This window comes from Cornus florida, unplaced genomic scaffold (genome assembly GCF_030987335.1).
Source record: "Cornus florida cultivar Cherokee Brave unplaced genomic scaffold, ASM3098733v1 CherokeeBrave_3.0.0_Hap2_Chr11, whole genome shotgun sequence".
Lineage (NCBI taxonomy): Eukaryota > Viridiplantae > Streptophyta > Magnoliopsida > Cornales > Cornaceae > Cornus > Cornus florida.
Genome location: NW_026775581.1, coordinates 110,336,419 through 110,355,044, shown reverse-complemented (window position 1 = coordinate 110,355,044; position 18,626 = coordinate 110,336,419). Strand labels below are relative to the sequence as shown.

The 18,626-nt window shown below is 38.7% G+C and overlaps 1 protein-coding gene and 1 long non-coding RNA gene across 2 annotated transcripts; one reads left to right on the top strand and one right to left on the bottom strand.

Annotated features, from left to right (window-relative positions):
• The first annotated feature begins 85 nt into the window (after positions 1–85).
• On the top strand, positions 86–472 carry LOC132281839 (late embryogenesis abundant protein At1g64065-like). Its single transcript, XM_059783504.1, has one exon. The coding sequence runs from the start codon at positions 86–88 to the stop codon at positions 470–472; it is 387 nt and encodes a 128-aa protein (XP_059639487.1).
• A 1,518-nt stretch (positions 473–1,990) lies between these two features.
• On the bottom strand, positions 1,991–18,305 carry LOC132284751 (uncharacterized). Its single transcript, XR_009472342.1, has 2 exons — positions 17,792–18,305; positions 1,991–8,430 (listed from the first exon to the last, which is right to left on the bottom strand). It is a non-coding gene; the product is annotated as an uncharacterized LOC132284751 (long non-coding RNA).
• Positions 18,306–18,626: the final 321 nt, after the last annotated feature.

The window sequence follows — 18,626 nt, the reverse complement described above, 5'->3', positions numbered from 1 at the left end:
AAAATAAAGTAATTTAGTAAATCAACCCTACTGTTATAACTTATAATGGGATGATTAGTAAATCAACCCTACAATGACCGCGGTGATGACTGTTAAGAACGACAACTTTGGTGGCTTCAAATTCGAGAACAGCAGTAGGATCATTAATGTACGTGTCATGTATGAGAATGTCACGACAATTGGTGACATCAAAATTGGGATGAGATGTGTAGGGTCTAGAGATACGGAGCACGTAAATGTTGTTGCGGTACTGCAAGTGAGGATGAGGTCTAGTGGGGTGTTGCTAACGTTGGCTGATGAGATGTTGAGTAGTGATATCAATTCGGGGTTGCTGAGGCTGAGCAGCTATGGCAAGTTGAGAGGCGAAGTGCGTGTGATGAAGATGATCAGGACGCGTGCAACTGCGGAAATGAATTGCAGTATGTGTCTTAATTTCACCAGCAGAGCAATTCAGGATTTGCTATGCATGTGATTTTATAGTTTCCTCTATATGTCTTAGTTGATTCTTCTTTCTTTTTTATATTTGGCTTTTAAGATTCATTTAGTATTAAGTTGTTTGTAATATTTGTTCCAGTATGTTCATTTCTTGGAGAGAACTTATACTAGTGTGTGTGTGTGTGTGCATACATATATTCTTGGTATTTTTTTACTATTATTTAGCTGTATTATATTTTCAAGTCAGGTTCAACTAAGAGAAAATATAAATGTATTGTGTTTAAATTTAATAGTTAAGGGTAATTTATTGAAATTTATCCAATTCCCCAAACAACCATTTAGATTCATAGAAGACATCGGGCCCTTCAAGTTTAAGCGTGTGTGTTCTGTGGTGGTGGTAATGAGGGGACCAGTTTAACAACATCGCTGCCTCAATTATTATTATTATTTTTATTATTTTTTCCCAGGAAAATAAATTGATGAGAATGTGATTACCATTAATCAAAATCAGCAATTTCAAGAGCACATTAAATGCATGTAATGATTACTGATTACAACATATATCTATACATATTACATTTTTCTAACTCATTTTGTGAGGCTTGAACAAGGTTAATGCAGATACCACACCAGGATACAGATTTCTAGACCCAACCACCTTTATAAATCTTCATACAATTTGACAAAAACCAAAACATCAATAAGAAGTAGGGCTGCAACTTGGGTTGTTTACTGGAGCTGTTGGGTAAAAATACCAAAATAGTCATCTTCATTTGGTTGGGCCAGATCTGTTTGGGAACCATGGAAAGAACCTAAGCCTTCACTTCTGTTGGAGCCCATTTTTGAGAAGGCTATGGGATTGACATGGGCTAAAGCTTCCATGAGGGAGGTGATCGGTTGATCAATTAAATATCAACCTTCGCAATAGCACGAATCATTGTAAAATAGGGCTATTGGTCGGGTAAGTCGAACCACTGGAACTGCGCTAGTCTAAGGGAACCTAAATGTCTAGAATCATTCTAGAGTGATGAGGGGTTTATAAAGGGTTTGTGTGTTTGTCACTAAACTAAGAAATTAAAATGCATAAAACAATAGATTGCAATGAAATTGAAGAAGTGAGATACAAGTAGAAAAGACTGGGGAGATGAATTCACTCCAACCCTATACACATGTTAGATTAAGATTAAATTGGGAAAAAACAACACAAATGATGGTCATGATACATGGCAACACTTGGTTGCTATAGTATTTTCAAGAAGTTCATTAAATCAACAACAAGAATAATCCATCAAAGGTTCACATACTCAAGCCACCTAAATTAGGGTGTAGCCTTCACATGCTCCCTAAGCCCAAGATTATCAAGTCCTTAATGGAATGATGAAAGCACATAAAATTAGGAATTAAGCATAGACCATCAAAGGGGGATCTTAAGCAATGGACTATCTAAGTTCTCCAACTTCATGTCAATAAAACCATTTCATGATCTAACTTCCATTGTCACTATGAAAGTGTAAGCATTATGATTAAGAGAAACAATCATCTAAAACAAGAGAAATAACTCAAAATAATCATGTATAGACATTAAAGTTCATTACAACAAATATGATGCTCTAGATCATAAAATAACCAAAAACTATACATTGTTCTCCCCAAAATAAAATCTACACTAGCACATGCTTACAAGGGAGGAGCTTCATCACCTCCCTAGAGAAGATTTAGTTACCCATAGGAGCAATGGAGGAAGGAAGAAGCTTGAAAACCTCCTCCATTTTCGTGCTCCCTTCTTCAAGCTTGAAGAACTCTATCCCCTTGCTCTCTTCTTTCTCCTCTAATCTTGTAGAATGAAGCTTATGAGATGTGTGGCTCTTATCCCTCTTATCTACCACCAAACTAGGCTCTCTCTCTCCTCCAAAAACATCCCCAACCACCTCATAAAAGAGGGCCATCCACAATTGGAAATTTCAGAGCACAAGTGGGCTGTCTCGTGGAGCAAACTGCCCAAATTTCGAGTGCTCGAAATAGGGCCTCGAGCACACGAATTTAGTGTAAAAAGCTCCATGCTTCACTTGCTCCGCCCAGACCTACTTTGATGAAATGGCCATAACTTTGCGCTTTGAACTCCGAATGACGAACCGTTTGAAGATTTGGAGAGATGATTCAGAGATTTAAAAACTTCATGTTTTGATGAAGACCCAAATCTCAAGTCTGGTTGGTCGAAAATGGGGAGAAAGGCAGTACTTTAGTGCTGCCAGACAGTTCTGCGCACCTCTGGTAACAAGGCCATAACTCTCTGCTCCGAGCTCCGAATGACAAACCATTTGAAGATTTAGAAAGCTAATTCAGAGCTCTAAATCTTTCATGTTATGATAGAAGTCCAGTTCTTAAGTTTGCTAGGTCGAAAATGGCGACAAAAGTCAGGTTCCACTTTTGCCAGAAATTCAGCATTGTGACCTTTGATGTTCAAAACTCCACAAAGCATCCTTCTTGCTTCTTTTTAGCCAATGAACCTGAAAATATGCAAAAACGTGCATATGAAGGTAATCTACATAATTCAACAAACAATGGACTTAAATAATGCAATTAAGGCCGCTTGAATATGCAATATTCGGCGCTTATCACACCCCCAAACTTACATTTTGCTAGTCCCTTAGCAAAACCAAAATGAATACTTCAATGAAAATACAACCATGGGCATGCTACTACAAAAATATCATCCATGGTGAAATGAAGTGCAAACATAGCTCAAATACAATTTGAAACAACAAAAAACTGGAGATGGGGTCATTGGGAAGACTACTTTGCATATATGAAGCATTGATACTAAACACATTTCAACATGTATGTATCAACATCATAGACTATATAAATAACTCAATTATCATCTCTTGAATGGAAATCAACTCTAACTTCAGTGAAAATGAATTGGATTCTCAACATGCGGCTTTTACTTTCTTTTCCAATTCCAAAGCACAAGTTTTCAAATCATTGAATTCCCCTTTAAATGAGGTCCCTAAGGCATGATTTTATTTACAAGACAACTTTTGTTGCTTGTTGACAATTTATTGTAACTCAGAAGCGAAACATAGAATGGTTGTGCAATGCTGAAGTCCCTTAAGTTTTCTAACCAACCTATGTAGCAAGCGTTAGGCCAACAACTCCCAAACCAGATGGCTTTAGGGTGTTAAGTGTAGAGACACTCCATAGGGCTTAATAGCTCAAGTTGGAAAGGCTACGAACTCCAACGAACCATGTTTATTACCAGTTTATTTTTTGAATGACCGTGCAATGTTTAAGTCCTTTAAGCTTTCTAACCAACCCATATAACAAGCGTTAGGCCAACAACTCCCAAACCAGACGGCTTTAGGGTGCTAAGTGTAGAGACACTCCTAGGGCTTAATAGTTCGAGTTGGAAAGGCTACGAACGTCAACTGGTCATTATTTTCTTTCTTTCTCATCTTCAATTTTTTTTTTTTTTTTTTTGACAACTTATATCATGCCAAAGATATTCATTTATCAGGTTCATCAAATCAAATTAACTAGGCCAAGGTCAAGGTCGATCAAGTTGCATGCCTCACAGTTTAGTTTCCAATGTGCATATGTGCATTGTGAAGCTTAAAAGAGTGTCAAATCCAGTAAGAATCTAATTGAGACATTTATACAGACTAATTTGAATCCACATGATCATTTCAACTCAAATTTTTCTTTATTTTCAAAAATGTCAATTACTTCTATACACAAGGTATTAAACATATGCTTCATCTCCAACTAGTGTCAAGTTATACTATCATTGCTTAGCAAAAATGCAAAACAAAAAATGCATAAATGCACCCCCAAACTTGAATAACACAGTGTCCTCAATGTGTGAAGACAAGCATACCAAAATAAGAGCAAAGGGGGGAAAAGAACAATAATACCAAGTGGAGTGACGACGACGTAGATGTGCAGCCATGTGAGTACGCAACGGCGTCCCCCAAACTTGGACATGAAGACCTGAATTTTAGTACAAGATAAAAAGCCAAACAAAACACAAATGCAGACATTAGCCACAAGTTTAAAATAGATAACAAAATAGGGCCAAAAGTGGGGAATTTAGAGAGATGAAGTTGGCTCAGGAAATTCGTCAAACACGTGGTGTGCAAGACAAAAAGGAAGAGGGCCAAAGGTTGATTAGAGATGAGAAAATCCAAAAATTTGGCCCTGCAAATGCAATACACAACTCCCAAACAATCACAAATCCTTCACACAAGCAATCCCATCCTCCATTGATAAAAAATGGAAAGAAAAAGAGGGTTAGACACTTACCCAACAATGGAGAACACAAGGCCCATTATTTGTGGTTAATGGAAGATGTGGATGAGAGATTGATGGATGGGTGGGTAAGCAGGCATGGGGAGTGGAAGGAAATGGATAAGCATGTATAGAGAGGTGCATGCATGGTGGGAAATGTGGGGTGAAAGTGGTGGTGCATGCATGAATGCATTTCCTTGTGTGGTGGTTTGGTTATGGAGGGATGGAGTGGTTGAGTTGCAGAGAGAGAAAGATGGGTTGTGTGTAGGTTGGTTGGTTTGTGTGGATGTTGGTGAGGCTCGGTTAAGAGGGATGAGTGGTTGGTGTTGGGCTCGAGCACTCCAAATGGGAGTTGGAGTGCTCGAGTTTTGGGCAGTGGGTTCGGGATTGTGAGGATGGTGTAGTTGGTTCACACTTCGAGCACTCGAAATGGGACTTCGAGTACTCGAAGTCTTGGCAGTGAGTGAGTGAGATGTGGGTTGAATGGTGTGAGGCCAAGAGGGATGGTGGTTGGTTGGGGAGGTGAGATGCTGGTTGAGGATGATGAGGTGAGGTTGATGCGTTTGAGATGAAGGTTGTGCATGCATGGTTGTGGGTTAATGTGGGTTGGTTGAGGAGTTGCCGAGAGGGAGGAGGATGGTGTGTGGGGTTGAGGTTGAGTTGGTGGTTTGCAGGTGAGGGAGATGGAGAAGGTGAGGTTGGTTTGGTTGATATGGTTGGTGCATGGTGAGGGGCATGCATGCATGGGGCTTGGGAGTTGGTTTGGTTGATGTGGTGGTATGCAAAGATGCCGAGAGGGGATTGTTTGCTGTGAGGATTGGGTTGGCATGGTTTATAGGTGGATGCCGAGAGTGAGAGGTGTGCAGGTTGGTGGAGTTCGAGCATGGTTTGTGAGGTGGGTTGGTATGTGGAGTTGTGGGTGGTGGCTTGGTGGTGGGTTAGTTAAGAGGGACGGGTTAGTGGAGATTGCATGGTGGTGAGGGTGAAGCTGCCGGGTGGTGAAGAGTGGATGGGGAGGTGTGTGTGATGTTGGTTGAGAGACAGAGAAGAGCATGCATGATGGGCATGCATGAGGGGATGGTGGTGAGGTGAGAGAGAGAAGGAGTTGTATGATGAGTGTTGGGATGGTTGGGGAGAGAGAGAGAGAATGCTGTGTGTGCTAGGTTATGGGGTTAGAGAGGGTTGGTTGGTTTTGCCGAGGGGTGGCATGCATGATGTGTGGGGTTACTTGGGTTGAGAGAAATGAGAAAGAAAGTTGGGTTGATGAGACGGTGGTTTTGGTTGTGGGAGCTTTGGTTGGAGATGAGAGGAATGGCAATTTTCGAGCACTCCACAGGGGATCTAGAGTGCTCGACAATTAGGCAGCGAGCAGGGTAAGGAAATGGTGAAGTTTCGAGCACTCGAAGCTTGGCCTACGAGTGCTCGATTCTGAGGCAGTAGCTGCGGAAGTTGGGCTGAAAATTTAGAGCACTCCAAATGGAATTTAGAGTGCTCTAAAATTGGGCAGTGAGTGCATGCAAGATCGGTTCACATTTAGAGCACTCCAAATGGGAGCTAGAATGCTCTAAATGAAGGCAGTAGGCTCGTGATTTTGGTGTTGAACCTTGATTGCAGCTGCAAGGAATTTCGAGCACTCCACATGGAAATTGGATTGCTCTAAATTGAGGCGGTGAGCTAGGATTGATGCTTTGAAAGCTGCGAGCACTCAAATGGGAAATGGGATTGCTCAAAAATTGCAGCCAAATTAAAGTGAAGCTTGAAAACTAAAGCACTTGGCATGGAGCTTGAATGCTGTTGCATGGCCATGCATGAGTTTGCATGGATGGTTCAAGGAATGAGATCATTAATACATGGAAGTATAAAGAATTTGAGCAGTGGGCTCGGATAGGAAGGAATGCATGCATCAGAGAAATGCATGCAACTATGCATGAAATATAGAAATGCATGAAATGCATGCAAGCAAGGAACTTTGCGGATCATGATAAAATTTTTGAGGAGCATGAAATTCCTATGCATGCAATGTTGATGGATTCAAGCCAATGTATGGGAAAAATTTAAACGTTGCAACATCCTCTCATTCAAATGGATGGAAAATTTGAAAAGAACTCTCTCTCTGCTCCGAGCTCCAAATGACGAACCGTTTGAAGATTTAGAAAGCTAATTCAGAGCTCTAAATCTTTCATGTTATGATGGAAGTCCAGTTCTTGAGTTTGCTAGGTCGAAAATGGCGACAAAAGTCAGGTTCCACTGTTGCCAGAAATTCAGCATTGTGACCTTTGATGTTCAAAACTCCACAAAGCATCCTTCTTGCTTCTTTTTGGCCAATGAACCTGAAAATATGCAAAAATGTGCATATGAAGGTAATCTACATAATTAAACAAACAATGGACTTAAATAATGCAATTAAGGGCGCTTGAATATGCAATATTCGGCGCTTATCAGGAGGTTTCATACTCATCTTGGGATTTTGCTGAAGAAAGCTTTGCTTGGGCCTGGCTTTTGGATAGGAGGAAAGCCAAAGACTCTCCTAAGCCAGAACATGATATTGCAGGGTGCTTTGAGAACCATTCTGAAATTGCTTCTGGAGTAACATGATTGATAGAGAATTGGTCCCACCATTTGACTTTGAAAATCCTTCCTAGAAGAGGAAGATTAGAAGGGGTTTTGAGGATTTGGAATTGCCATAGAACTATCCATGACAATGCGAAATTTGCAAAAAATAAGAATGATTTGGGAAATTCGGAAAGCTCAGGAGGAGCTTGGAATTTTCATTGAAAATTGAAAATCCCTTAGACACTGTTGCAGGGATAATTTCTTGGCAGGGACCAAACATATGCCACCAGTCAATGAATCATCTGGGGACATTTAGATTGAAATTCTTTTGGAAAAGGATAAGCCATGAATGGCTATAATCTTGATTTTGGAACTAAAAGGTATTGTTCCAGGCATCCTGATAATCCCAGTAATTGAAAGTTTGAGGGTTGCGAGGCTGAGAAAATTGCCTCGGAGCATTGATGTTTTTACCCCAGGCTGTCGGAGTAAGGACTTTTTAAATGGTACATGTGGTGTGAGAAATGAAAGACTCATCACCCGGTTTTGAATGAGTTCGAATTTTGATGGAATCAGTGTCCACTAAAATAAACTCATAAAAATTTTGTGTTTTCCGAAAATCTGATGTTGGATAATGAAAACCTTTGACAAAATGATTTTGAGAAAGTAAAATTGGACTTTGGTTAAAAAGTTCTTTTTCAACCACACAAATGGTTGATGAATTTGGTTTTTGAAAATAACGAGATTTTTTAAGAGTGGGATTGTTGACCACCACTTGCTGTGAAACAGATCTTGAAGAAATTTGTTTATCTGATGCTGAAGAAATTGCAGCATAAGTTTTTTAAAGGGGAGGAAAAACTGGTTGTTGGGATTGTAAGTATGTTTGGATGGGGTCATACTGGATTGGGGACATGTCTATGACATGTTGGGAAATTGTGGCTAGGGCTGAAAACTGGTTTGTAATTAATGGAGATGGACTAGCATACATAGCTTCTTCATCTTCCTCGACTTTATCATACCAGGTTTTTTTGGGAGGGTTTTGAGAAGAGGATGATTGTGCATATGCATCTTTTGTTTTGTGGGGTTTTGTGCTTGCAACTGAGGCTCCTCTACCTGTTTTGGGAGGCATGGTAACCGCCCTTAAGCTCCTGCTTTTCCCTGCAAAAATTCCCTGGTGAGAAAATCAGGAAGATAATTGTTTTCTCCCTTAATATATTCAATATGAAAGTCAAATACAGAAAGAATAGCTTGCCATCGGGCAAAAATTTGTTTTGAGGCTATGTTATGAACATCTTTCTTTAAAACAATTTTTGTAGATTGGCAATCAACACGAACTAAAAATTTTTGATTTAGTAAATCACTTTGAAATTTTGAAATGCATAAAACTATAGATAAAATTTCCTTTTTGACTGTAGAGTAATTTTGTTGTGCTTGGTTCCATGTGCCAGAGGCGAACTGAACTAGTTGTTCCTTGTCACCTGTTTTTTATTTTAGGATACCTCCATATCCTAATTCAGAGGCATCGGTTTCCACAATTTTGAAGGCTTCTGGATCAGCAATAGATAGGCAATGAATGTTTTTTGCTTTGCTTTTAAGAATTCTGACTGTCTTTGTATGCTCATCGGACCATGGGGGAGGGGACTTTTTTTAATATTTAGCGTAGTGGAGCACAAAGAAGAAAAAGATCCTTAAAAAACTCAGAGAGATAATTTAGGCACCCTAAAATCTTTGAAGCTGGGTTTTGTCTTTAATTTCATCAGGGAATTTATCAGCAAATTGGATGGATCTGTTGATTGGGATGACAGTTCCTTGGTGAATCTGAAAACCTAAGAACCTAATCTTGGTCTGAAACAAGGTTAACTTTGATAAAGAAAGGACTAATCCATTATGTTTGATGGTTTGAGCAAATACATTGAGGATGTTTCCAATTAGCATCTATAGAAGAAGAAAATATTAGTATATCATCAATATAAACAATTGAAAAATTCGTAAGATGAATAAAAATATCATTCATAATTTTTTGGAATTCTGAAGGGGCATTTTTTAATCCGAAAGGCATCACATTCCATTCGTAATAGCCAAAAGGAACCATGAAAGCTGTTTTGTATCTATCTTTTTCAGCAATTTGGATTTGCCAGAATCCTGACTTGAGATCAAGCTTTGAAAAAACAGTTGCATGAACAAAACGTTGGATTAGGTCCTTTTTATCAGGCAGGGGATACCTGATCCATTAAAGAACTTCATTGAGGGGCTTGTAATTGATAATTAATCTGGGAACACCTCTTTCTATTTCAGCATTCTTTTGGACATAGAAAGAGACACAGCTCCATGGGGAACGGCTTTTTCGGATGAGGGATTTGTTCAATAATTCCTTTACTTCCTTCATACAATAATTAATAAGTTCTTGACTCATTTGGCTAGGACGGGCTTTGGTAGGGATATCTTTTTCATTGAAAGATTTTTCATAAGGTAATTCAACAATGTGTTGTCTTCTGTGCCAAAAAACATTTGGGAGATCAGAGCAAACCTGACTTTCAAGTCTTAATCTGAACCTTCGAATAGAGTCTTGGAGACTTTTTTGACTGAGTCGTTCATCAATCTGTTTGAAGACTAGTTCTTGTTTGAGAAAGTCTAAATGCTTTGTTTTGCTCTCAATCTTGTTGACAGTAGGGACCTGAGTAACATAGGAATCCTTAATGGTATTGAGATCATTGGTGTTTATAGGATGAGCAAAAGGAAAGCAAATTTCTTGTCCAACTAGACTTGTTGAAATGCTTTGGCTATCAACTTTGAACGGGTAAAGAAGAGATATGAATGGAGTTCCCAAAATAACAGGGGTATTGAGGTCTTTGACAAGGATGAAAAGTGTTTTAATACAAAGACCCTGATTACAAACATGGGCTTTGGTTAACTTGTACTGAACAGTGAGTCGTGAACCATTAACACTTTGAAGTCGTTATTTGGTTTTCTCAAAGTATTTCGTAGGGACAAGTCCTTCATTGATACAATTGAGATCAGCACCGGAGTCAATGAGAGCCACGGTATGAATGGTATAGTCTTTGTTAATGACAATTTTTAGATTAGCATGCCATTTCTGAAATGTTATCAGGGTCAGAAGGTTGATGTAAGTCTCATTGTCCTTGGTGGGGTTTTCAGAAACTTGTTGTTCGAGTTTTGCAGAGGACTTAGGTAGTAAGGCATCTATCTGGGATTGTTGAAAAAGAATTTGGCTTCTGAGGGTAAGAATATCATGAGTAGTGGAATCTTTCAAAGCCTTGCCCTCTTGCTTTAGGAGTGAAATCTCTTGCTTGGTTTGTTTGATTTCTTTATAGAGATCTTGAATTGTAATTGGCATCTGGGGTTGTGTACCAAATCTTTCAAAGATATCAGTAAGGTTGTAAGTATTTGGTATAACAATGGGAGCTTTGTCATTTCTTTAGCCAGTGCTGTTGGTGAATTTAATCAGGCATTCCTTGCGCTGATCAAGATCTTCTATTTTGTCAATGAGTTCCAACATGAATTCTTGGTCTTTAGTAATCATACAGATGCATTTAGTTTTGATAGGTTGGTCATCCAAAGATGGGTTAGAAGAATCAGAATCATAATCTGTATCAGCAAAATAGTCATCTTTTTGAATACCATTGATATTATGTTTGGATTCTTCATCTGAAGAGTTTAAAAGAATTTGCATCAGTTGGCTCCTGACGGTTTCAGGGAGATCAAGCTTATTGATCTTCTGTTTGGCTCTGCAATCGTGTTTGTAGTGACCCATCTTGCCACACTTGAAGCATTTTATATTTGCTTTAGAGGTGGCAGGCTTCTTTTGAAAATGTTTTGGAGGAGGGGCATTTTTCTGTCTATTTTTCTCAGAAGAGAGATATTTATCTGCAAAGGAGGGTTTGTTCTTGTTATACCATGACCTGTTTTCGTATCTCTTGGGAAAAGGCTTTGGTAGCGGGTGTGACTTTTTCGTTTAGAAAGAGGGGTTAGGTTTTCGAAGCCGAATTGTTAGCAAAAAGTTCCTAATTCCTTTCTGTTAGTGGCATTCTCATGCTTGATTTGCTGTTGGAGTTTGAAATCGGTGCAGAGAGCAATTCCTTCAGCTGTGATGGTACTGATGATGTCACCATAGGTGAGGGAGTCATAAGAAACATGGCCATTGTGTTTTGATCTGAAATGCTTGCGAATTCTCTCAGCAAAAAGATTGGGGAGTCCAGCAATGAACTTTTCTTTCCAAAAGGCTTGGTTACAATTAGTCCTGGTGAGGACCTTTGAGAGGAAGACATCCTTGTACCATCTGAAATCCTAAAGTTTGCGACATCGAAGGTTGGCTAGAATTTCTGAGGTCTTGTCTCTAACAATTGAGAGGTCACCTAGGAATTGTTTGGCGATAGAGAAAATAAGAGTAGCGACTGCATCTTCTATATCTGCACCTTCTTCTGTTTTGATAATTGTTCCTTCAGGAGTAATTTTGACAGAATTAAGAATGGCTTGTCGTTTATCTGGAGTGAGGATGTTGTCCCACCATCGTTTAAGTTGGCCTGTGAATCCTCCTACTAGGAGTTGTGCTATAGCATGATCAGAAAAGTCATTCTTGGTTTTGTAAGCAGTGCTGACCATTGTCATTTCTTGAAGTGTATTGAGAATGTGATACTCAGTTTTGCCATCTATGTTCCATTCATAAATGGTACCACCATGATAAGCAGCTTGGGAAAACTGGTCTCGTTCTTCGATCTGGAGGTCAGGGAAAGTTGGCCTGGGATAGTAGTTTCGAGAAGAAGTTGGTTCTAAAGTATTGACATGTTGGTTCTGGAAGACCTCAGTAATTTCATCAATTTCAGTATCAGTATCAATTTCTTGGTCAAGAGTATTGATGGCTCTAAGAGGTCTTTCAGGCGTATCAGGAATCGTAGTTGTGGAGGTCATAAGGGATTCGATACGCTTAATCCTGTCCTGTGCTTCTTCAATGGCACTACGTTTTGATAGTTGTTTAGACAAGTGTAAGGGGATTTCATGGGGTATGAAAGGGGGGGCATTATCAGATTAAATGGGGATAATTTGTTCTTTCTGAAGCAAGGTTTCCACACGAGAAAGCTGATCGCCAAGTGTCTGGAGGTGTTGGTTTGTGTAGTTATTTTGTTCCATGATGCTTCGGACATCACGGGTCGTGGATGTGGTATTGTCATTGGCGACTGCCTTTGTCTTGAAAGGAGAAGCAGTAAGTGTAACTGTTCCTGATGCCTTTGTCTTGAATTCGATTGCCTCGGCTAGGGGATGGATGGCTTCAAGAGTCTCACCACGTGATGTTTGCTAGGTAATGGTGGATTTGGTTGTGACATTTAAGGATTTGATTGTGGAGAAAGGAAAATCAATATTGTTGTCGAGACAATATTTTTCAAACCATGTGAAGAAAGGGGCTGAGAACATGTGTTGTATGCAGAAAGCATACCACTCTTATCTAATAAGGATGGTTTTTTAAGCAGAAAAGGTTTGGAAATACCATTGTCTTTTGGAATCATTGATCGCAGAGTAGAAATCTTTTCGTAAGAAGTCTTTATCGATCTCATAAACCTTTTCTATCATGTAGAGTTGATGAACCTAATGATCAGGATCTTCAAATTGAGAATCATTTGGGGATGGAGGGGAATCATGATGATCTTCGTTTAAGGGAGGGTTTTGCAGACCTTTGTTTTGAGAACTAATTTGGGTAGTTAAAGGAGTGCTGCGAAGAGTATGGATGTCTTCTTCCTCAGTTTGTATGCTAACATTATCCAGGTAAACTGGGTTAGCAACTTATTTGTTTTTGACACCAACGAGGTTTGGATATCTTGTAGGCATTCCTGAAAATGATTTTCGGGAAGGGGCTTTTGAATAGTTTGTATGAGTAGCATGAGAAAAAGAGGATCTAGGTCTTTCTATTTCTTGGATAGTAAGTCTATTAGGCCTGTTAGAACTAAATCTAACATTTACCGTGCCATCAGAAAATTGAGATATTTGTTCCAACCTTTTATCCTCGATCTTTGAAGGACGAGCCGCACACTCGAGAGTCCACTCTCCCGGAAAGGTGACTTCATTCCAAGTGATGGTTTTTAGAACTTAAGTTTGTGAATTTTTGTCACTAGCATGAAGAAGAAGGGTTTCTCCTTTGGGAGACTCACGAAGAGCATGGGGGCTGACTTGGGTTGTATAGACTTTGTAGTGGATTCTATAGACAACATTGAAGGGTATGGCTCCATCCATCATTTTATAACCACTACTTGAGACATTAAGGATTAAAGTATGAAGGATTGTTGGATCATCAAGAGCTACTGAATAATTTGGAAAACAACTGAAGTATTGTGTGGGCCATCAAAAAAACTAGTTTGGCAAACTCCTAACAAAGAGGTTTCAAAATCGAGATGCTTACAATCCCTTAGAGTAAGCATGATAGCAGTGTTAAGTCCCCTTGAGGTAAGAGGTTTAACTGCAACTTGGACAAGTCCTATATGTAGGAATTTGTACTTCTTTTTGTGTTCTACTATGGCTCTTTTTTGCAAAAGTTGGATGACTTCAAAAGGGTTTTTGAGAGAAATAGTTTGCTCAACAATTTTGATGGAGTATCCTATTTTGAGGTTGAAAGTTGAAGATTTGTAAATATCCCTAATGGGAACCTTGGGTATATTCCAAGTATCCCATTGATCATTCTGACCACTATCAATATGCTGTTCTTCTTATTTAACTATCACTCTTCCTCTAAGAGGAGCTGACGATGCCGAAGACATGCTACGGTTGAAACTCATTGAACCTTACCTAAATGACCGTCCGTCCGACCAACCCAAAGCGGCACACCTAGCCTAAACGGGATCTAGGTCCGGAAACAGAAATGTAGAAAGGTTAAATGGGCTTAATCACCACCACATGGCTCTGATACCATAAACACCCCAATTTTACTTTCTCAAAATCATTTTGTCAAAGGTTTTCATTATCCAACATCAGATTTTCAGAAAACACAAAATTTTTATGAGTTTATTTTAGTGGACACTGATTCCATCAAAATTCGAACTCATTCAAAACCGGGTGATGAGTCTTTCATTTCTCACACCACATATACCATTCAAAAAGTCCTTACTCCGGCAGCCTGGGGTAAAAACATCAATGCTCCGAGGCAATTTTCTCAGCCTCGCAACCCTCAAACTTTCAATTACTGGGACTATCAGGATGCCTGGTACAATACCTTTTATTTCCAAAATCAAGATTATAGCCATTCTTGGCTTATCTTTTTCCAAAAGAATTTCAATCTAAATGTCCCCAGATGGTTCATTGACTGGTGGCATATGTTTGGTCCCTGCCAAGAAATTATCCCTGTAACGGTGTCCAAGGGATTTTCAATTTTCAATGAAAAATTCCAAGCTCCTCCTGAGCTTTCCGAATTTCCCAAATCATTCTTATTTTTTGCAAATTTCGCATTGTCATGGATAGTTCTATGGCAATTCCAAATCCTCAAAACTGCTTCTAATCTTCCTCTTCTACGAAGGATTTTCAAAGTCAAATTGTGGGACTAATTCTCTATCAAAGATGTTACTCCAGAAGCAATTTCAGAATGGTTCTCAAAACACCCTGCAATATCATGTTCTGGCTTAAGAGAGTCTTCGGCTTTCCTCCTATCCAAAAGCCAGGCCCAAACAAAACTTTCTTCAGCAAAATCCCAAGATGAGTATGAAGCCTTCCTCATGGAAGCTTTAGCCCAAGTCAATCCCATAGCCTTCTCAAAAATGGGCTCCAACAGAAGTGAAGGCTCAGGTTTTTTCCATGGTTCCCAAACAGATCTGGCCCAACCCAATGAAGATGACTGTTTTGGTATTTTTACCCAACAGCTCCAGTAAACAATATTCTCAAAAATCATCATTTCACTTAAATAAAAAATAAAAAATAAAAATTTCTGACCTCAGTCATTCAATGCCGCTGCATAGCGACCAAAAAAAAAAAAAAAAAGGCAAAATCTACAGTTTAAAATTTTATTCAACAGTTCTCCATTTTCAGGCTTTTAGCACCTTTCGGTGTTCATGACAGACAAGCATTTAAAAAAAAAAAATCCAAGGCAAGTCAGTGGCCATCACCTCAATTCCAACATCATTCAGAAGACATCACCATTCCAACATCATTTAGAAGACATCATCATTCAAAAGACATCACCTCAATTCAGCCTTTCAGGCTTTGCACATGGCCTCCTGCTGCATCCTTATCACTAAGGAATCCAAAGCTCCCCAAGGCTCCTTCGAGGCCCTATAAATAACAGCTCCTCAAGACATTGGAGGCAGACTCATTTCAAGTTTAGATTTTAGTTTCCATTTCAAAAGTTCCCAGTTCAAATTGTAATTTTTAAGTTTAAGTTTTTAGTTGTACTTCATCCAAGGAGCTCGGCTCAGAACAAAGTGTTGTATTCAAAGATCAAAGTTATAAGTTCCATGTTTTAATTAAAAGTTCTTCAAAGTTATTCATATTATGTTGTTTAATGTTAACTTGCATATTTCCATATTTTATTTCATTATTTCGTTGATTATTTAACCTTTTCAATATTCTGTTTCTCTCATATATTATATATATTTGATTATATTATTATAAAACAAAAAAACAAAATATTTTTAGGCCAAATCATTTCAGCCCCCCTATCGCCTCCATCTCCATTCATTCTCTCTCTCTCTGCAACTGCAAACTACAAAATCTACAAGAATCAGAAGTTCAAAACCCATATATTTCAATTTTATCTATCTGTCTGCAAGAATCAAAAGTTCAAAACTCATATCGGCATATCATTTCAGATTGTTCAAAAAATCAAAACCCAGATCTTTCAGCCTCAAATGGGTTCGCCAATTATTTTATAAATCTTTTTAAAAATTAGTAAGATTTTATATATGGAATTGTTATCTTGTGACTTTTTTATATTTCCATTCTCTTTAATGGGGTTACATCCCTGTATGGATCTTAATAACTTTTGCACATGCCATGTGTAAATTGATGAACTATAATAAACGCCTATGATCTTGGAGTTTCGGAGGCAAAATATTCTCTATTTGTATGAGTAGCTAGGCAAGATCTGTAAGGTAGAAGGTAAGATAATCTTTATCTTGGTTCATTCAAAAGGAAAAACATATTCTCTTGCCATTTTTCCAAAGAATCGAGATCTGAAGTGTCAGATAAAGTTTGTGAAAACAGATCCATGCTTCCAATCTTGTAGACAGACGCTAGAATTTGGATTAAGGAAAAAGAAGGGAGGTTCTTTCTTAGAGCACTTCCCCTGTGCATCTTTTCTTGTAAAACATAAAGTTACAGGCGCAGATGCGACAGCAGCAAAGGGGATGGCGGCGGCGGGGTGGCGAAAGAAGAGAGAGGAGAGAGAAAGGAATTTTTTTTTTTTTTTTTTTTCTTTCGGGTTTTGGGTTGGGTTCGGGTTGAGCCCAAGCCCAACCCGAATATGTCTGGGTTTTGACAAAACTCAACCCGAGCATGAGCCCTATTTGTAAATTGAAAACCCAAATTCCAAAATTTTGGGTTGGGCTGGATTAGCCTGCCCAAGTTGCAGCCCTAATAAGAAGTAGACCAGTACTGCTACTTAGGCCGAAGTATTGAAGAGAATTGCTTAAATGAATTCGATTCAGTTATATTTTGCATAGATCAATCACGACAAGGATCTGGTTAAGTATACACAGTACAATAATTTTTTTTATAGTATTACCTACATATTTTGTTAAAATTTTAGAAATGCCCCCACTCAATTTATAAATATACCCCACTTCACATTCTTGCCGCACTAATTTCATTGGATCCAAATGATAATTGTCTCTCCTTTTCACATTCATTCTAATCAGTTCTCTCTCACATACTCTTGTATTCCCACCCAATTTTTGAAGGAATAATTCTTAAAAATTGGAGTTATGGAGTGTTTATGCCAAAATGATGGCATCAACAACACATCTTTCCAAAATGATGGACTTTTTAACAAAGTCTAACCAAGATATGCAAATTTATTGTACATTATCCTCCCAAACTGCCCATGATTTTATCAAGCTATATATATATATATATTATATTTCCCCAAAAGCACCACCACCATTGCTAGCAACGCCATCGTCGCTCCACTACCACAACTGTCGCCACAACTCTCTCTCTTTTCTTCCTTTATCTCTCCGCCGTTGCTTTCTCCCCTCTGTTTCCCTCTCTGTGATTCTCTCTCTTCTCTCCACCATGGTCTCCAGCCACCATTGATAAAGACTATAAATATATAAAATATATGCACACATATAAGCATAAATATGTGTATATATTTTGTATAAGTAACAAAATTTTATTGATGTTGCCTTCTTCAAAGACCCAATTGTAGCTGATATATATAATATATGCAAACATTTAATTAATTGCATCTGATTGGTATCCAACATATTATTTCAATAACTTATACATATGTGTGTGTGTGTGTGTGTGTGTGTGTGTGTGTGTGTGTATAGAAGTAATTGAATCAGTCTCTCCCACAATATAGTTGTACCTTCTAATTTATATAGACAAACACCCACAACCACCAGAGCAGCGATCGTCGGCATACTTGCGAACCTGCTTTTCCCATTCGGATCCTATCCAAGAGGAGGTGAAGTAGCGGCAATCGGGATCAATGAAGTTCTGAATCGATCGACAGCACAGGTGACAAGAAAGGACAATCCGCCGGAGATAGGAAGAATTTTGAGGGACTGTGCTTACCTTAGCTCTGTTAATGGTGTAATTGTTTTCCCAAAAGCCAGATGATGAGAGAGAAATGGTAGGTGAAGAGAGAGGAAGGACAACTTGGTAGCAACTTGGTAATCAAGACTACCTTTATAAATTCCATCACATTGAAAAAGTTGACTTTTGACTTTGTCATTTTGGCATAAAGCATCCATAATTTCATTTTTTTTTTTTAGGAATTGTCCCATTTTTTAAAATACCCCACTATATATTCTTGTATCTGCATATTTTATATATTCGGAAAGTCCACACACACACAGACACACATATATATATATATATATTTGTAATCCAAAAGAAAGTTAAGTAAATGGGCTCACTTTTTATTCTTCACCCCCAAAATCCATGGTAATCTAGGAAATATAGACACATCTAAAAGGTCAAAGTATCGAGTCTAATACCGTCACATGTTGGACACGGCTCTGCAAGTGCCGAACAAGCTCATAATTTCTGGATTGAGGCTTAGAGAGGTTGTTGTGTCGGGGGCCAAGCTCGTGATTTTTTGAGGGTCACGCCCTTGTGCGTTTAGTGGTGTCTATGGCTTGAAAGAAATATGAGATCTTTTAAAGAAAATGAGACCCTAGCCTTATTGTTGCGTTGAA

What these genes read in the sequence shown, in the direction of transcription:
- LOC132281839 (XM_059783504.1), top strand. Translation starts at nt 86, where the DNA reads ATGACTGTTAAGAACGACAACTTTGGTGGCTTCAAATTCGAGAACAGC.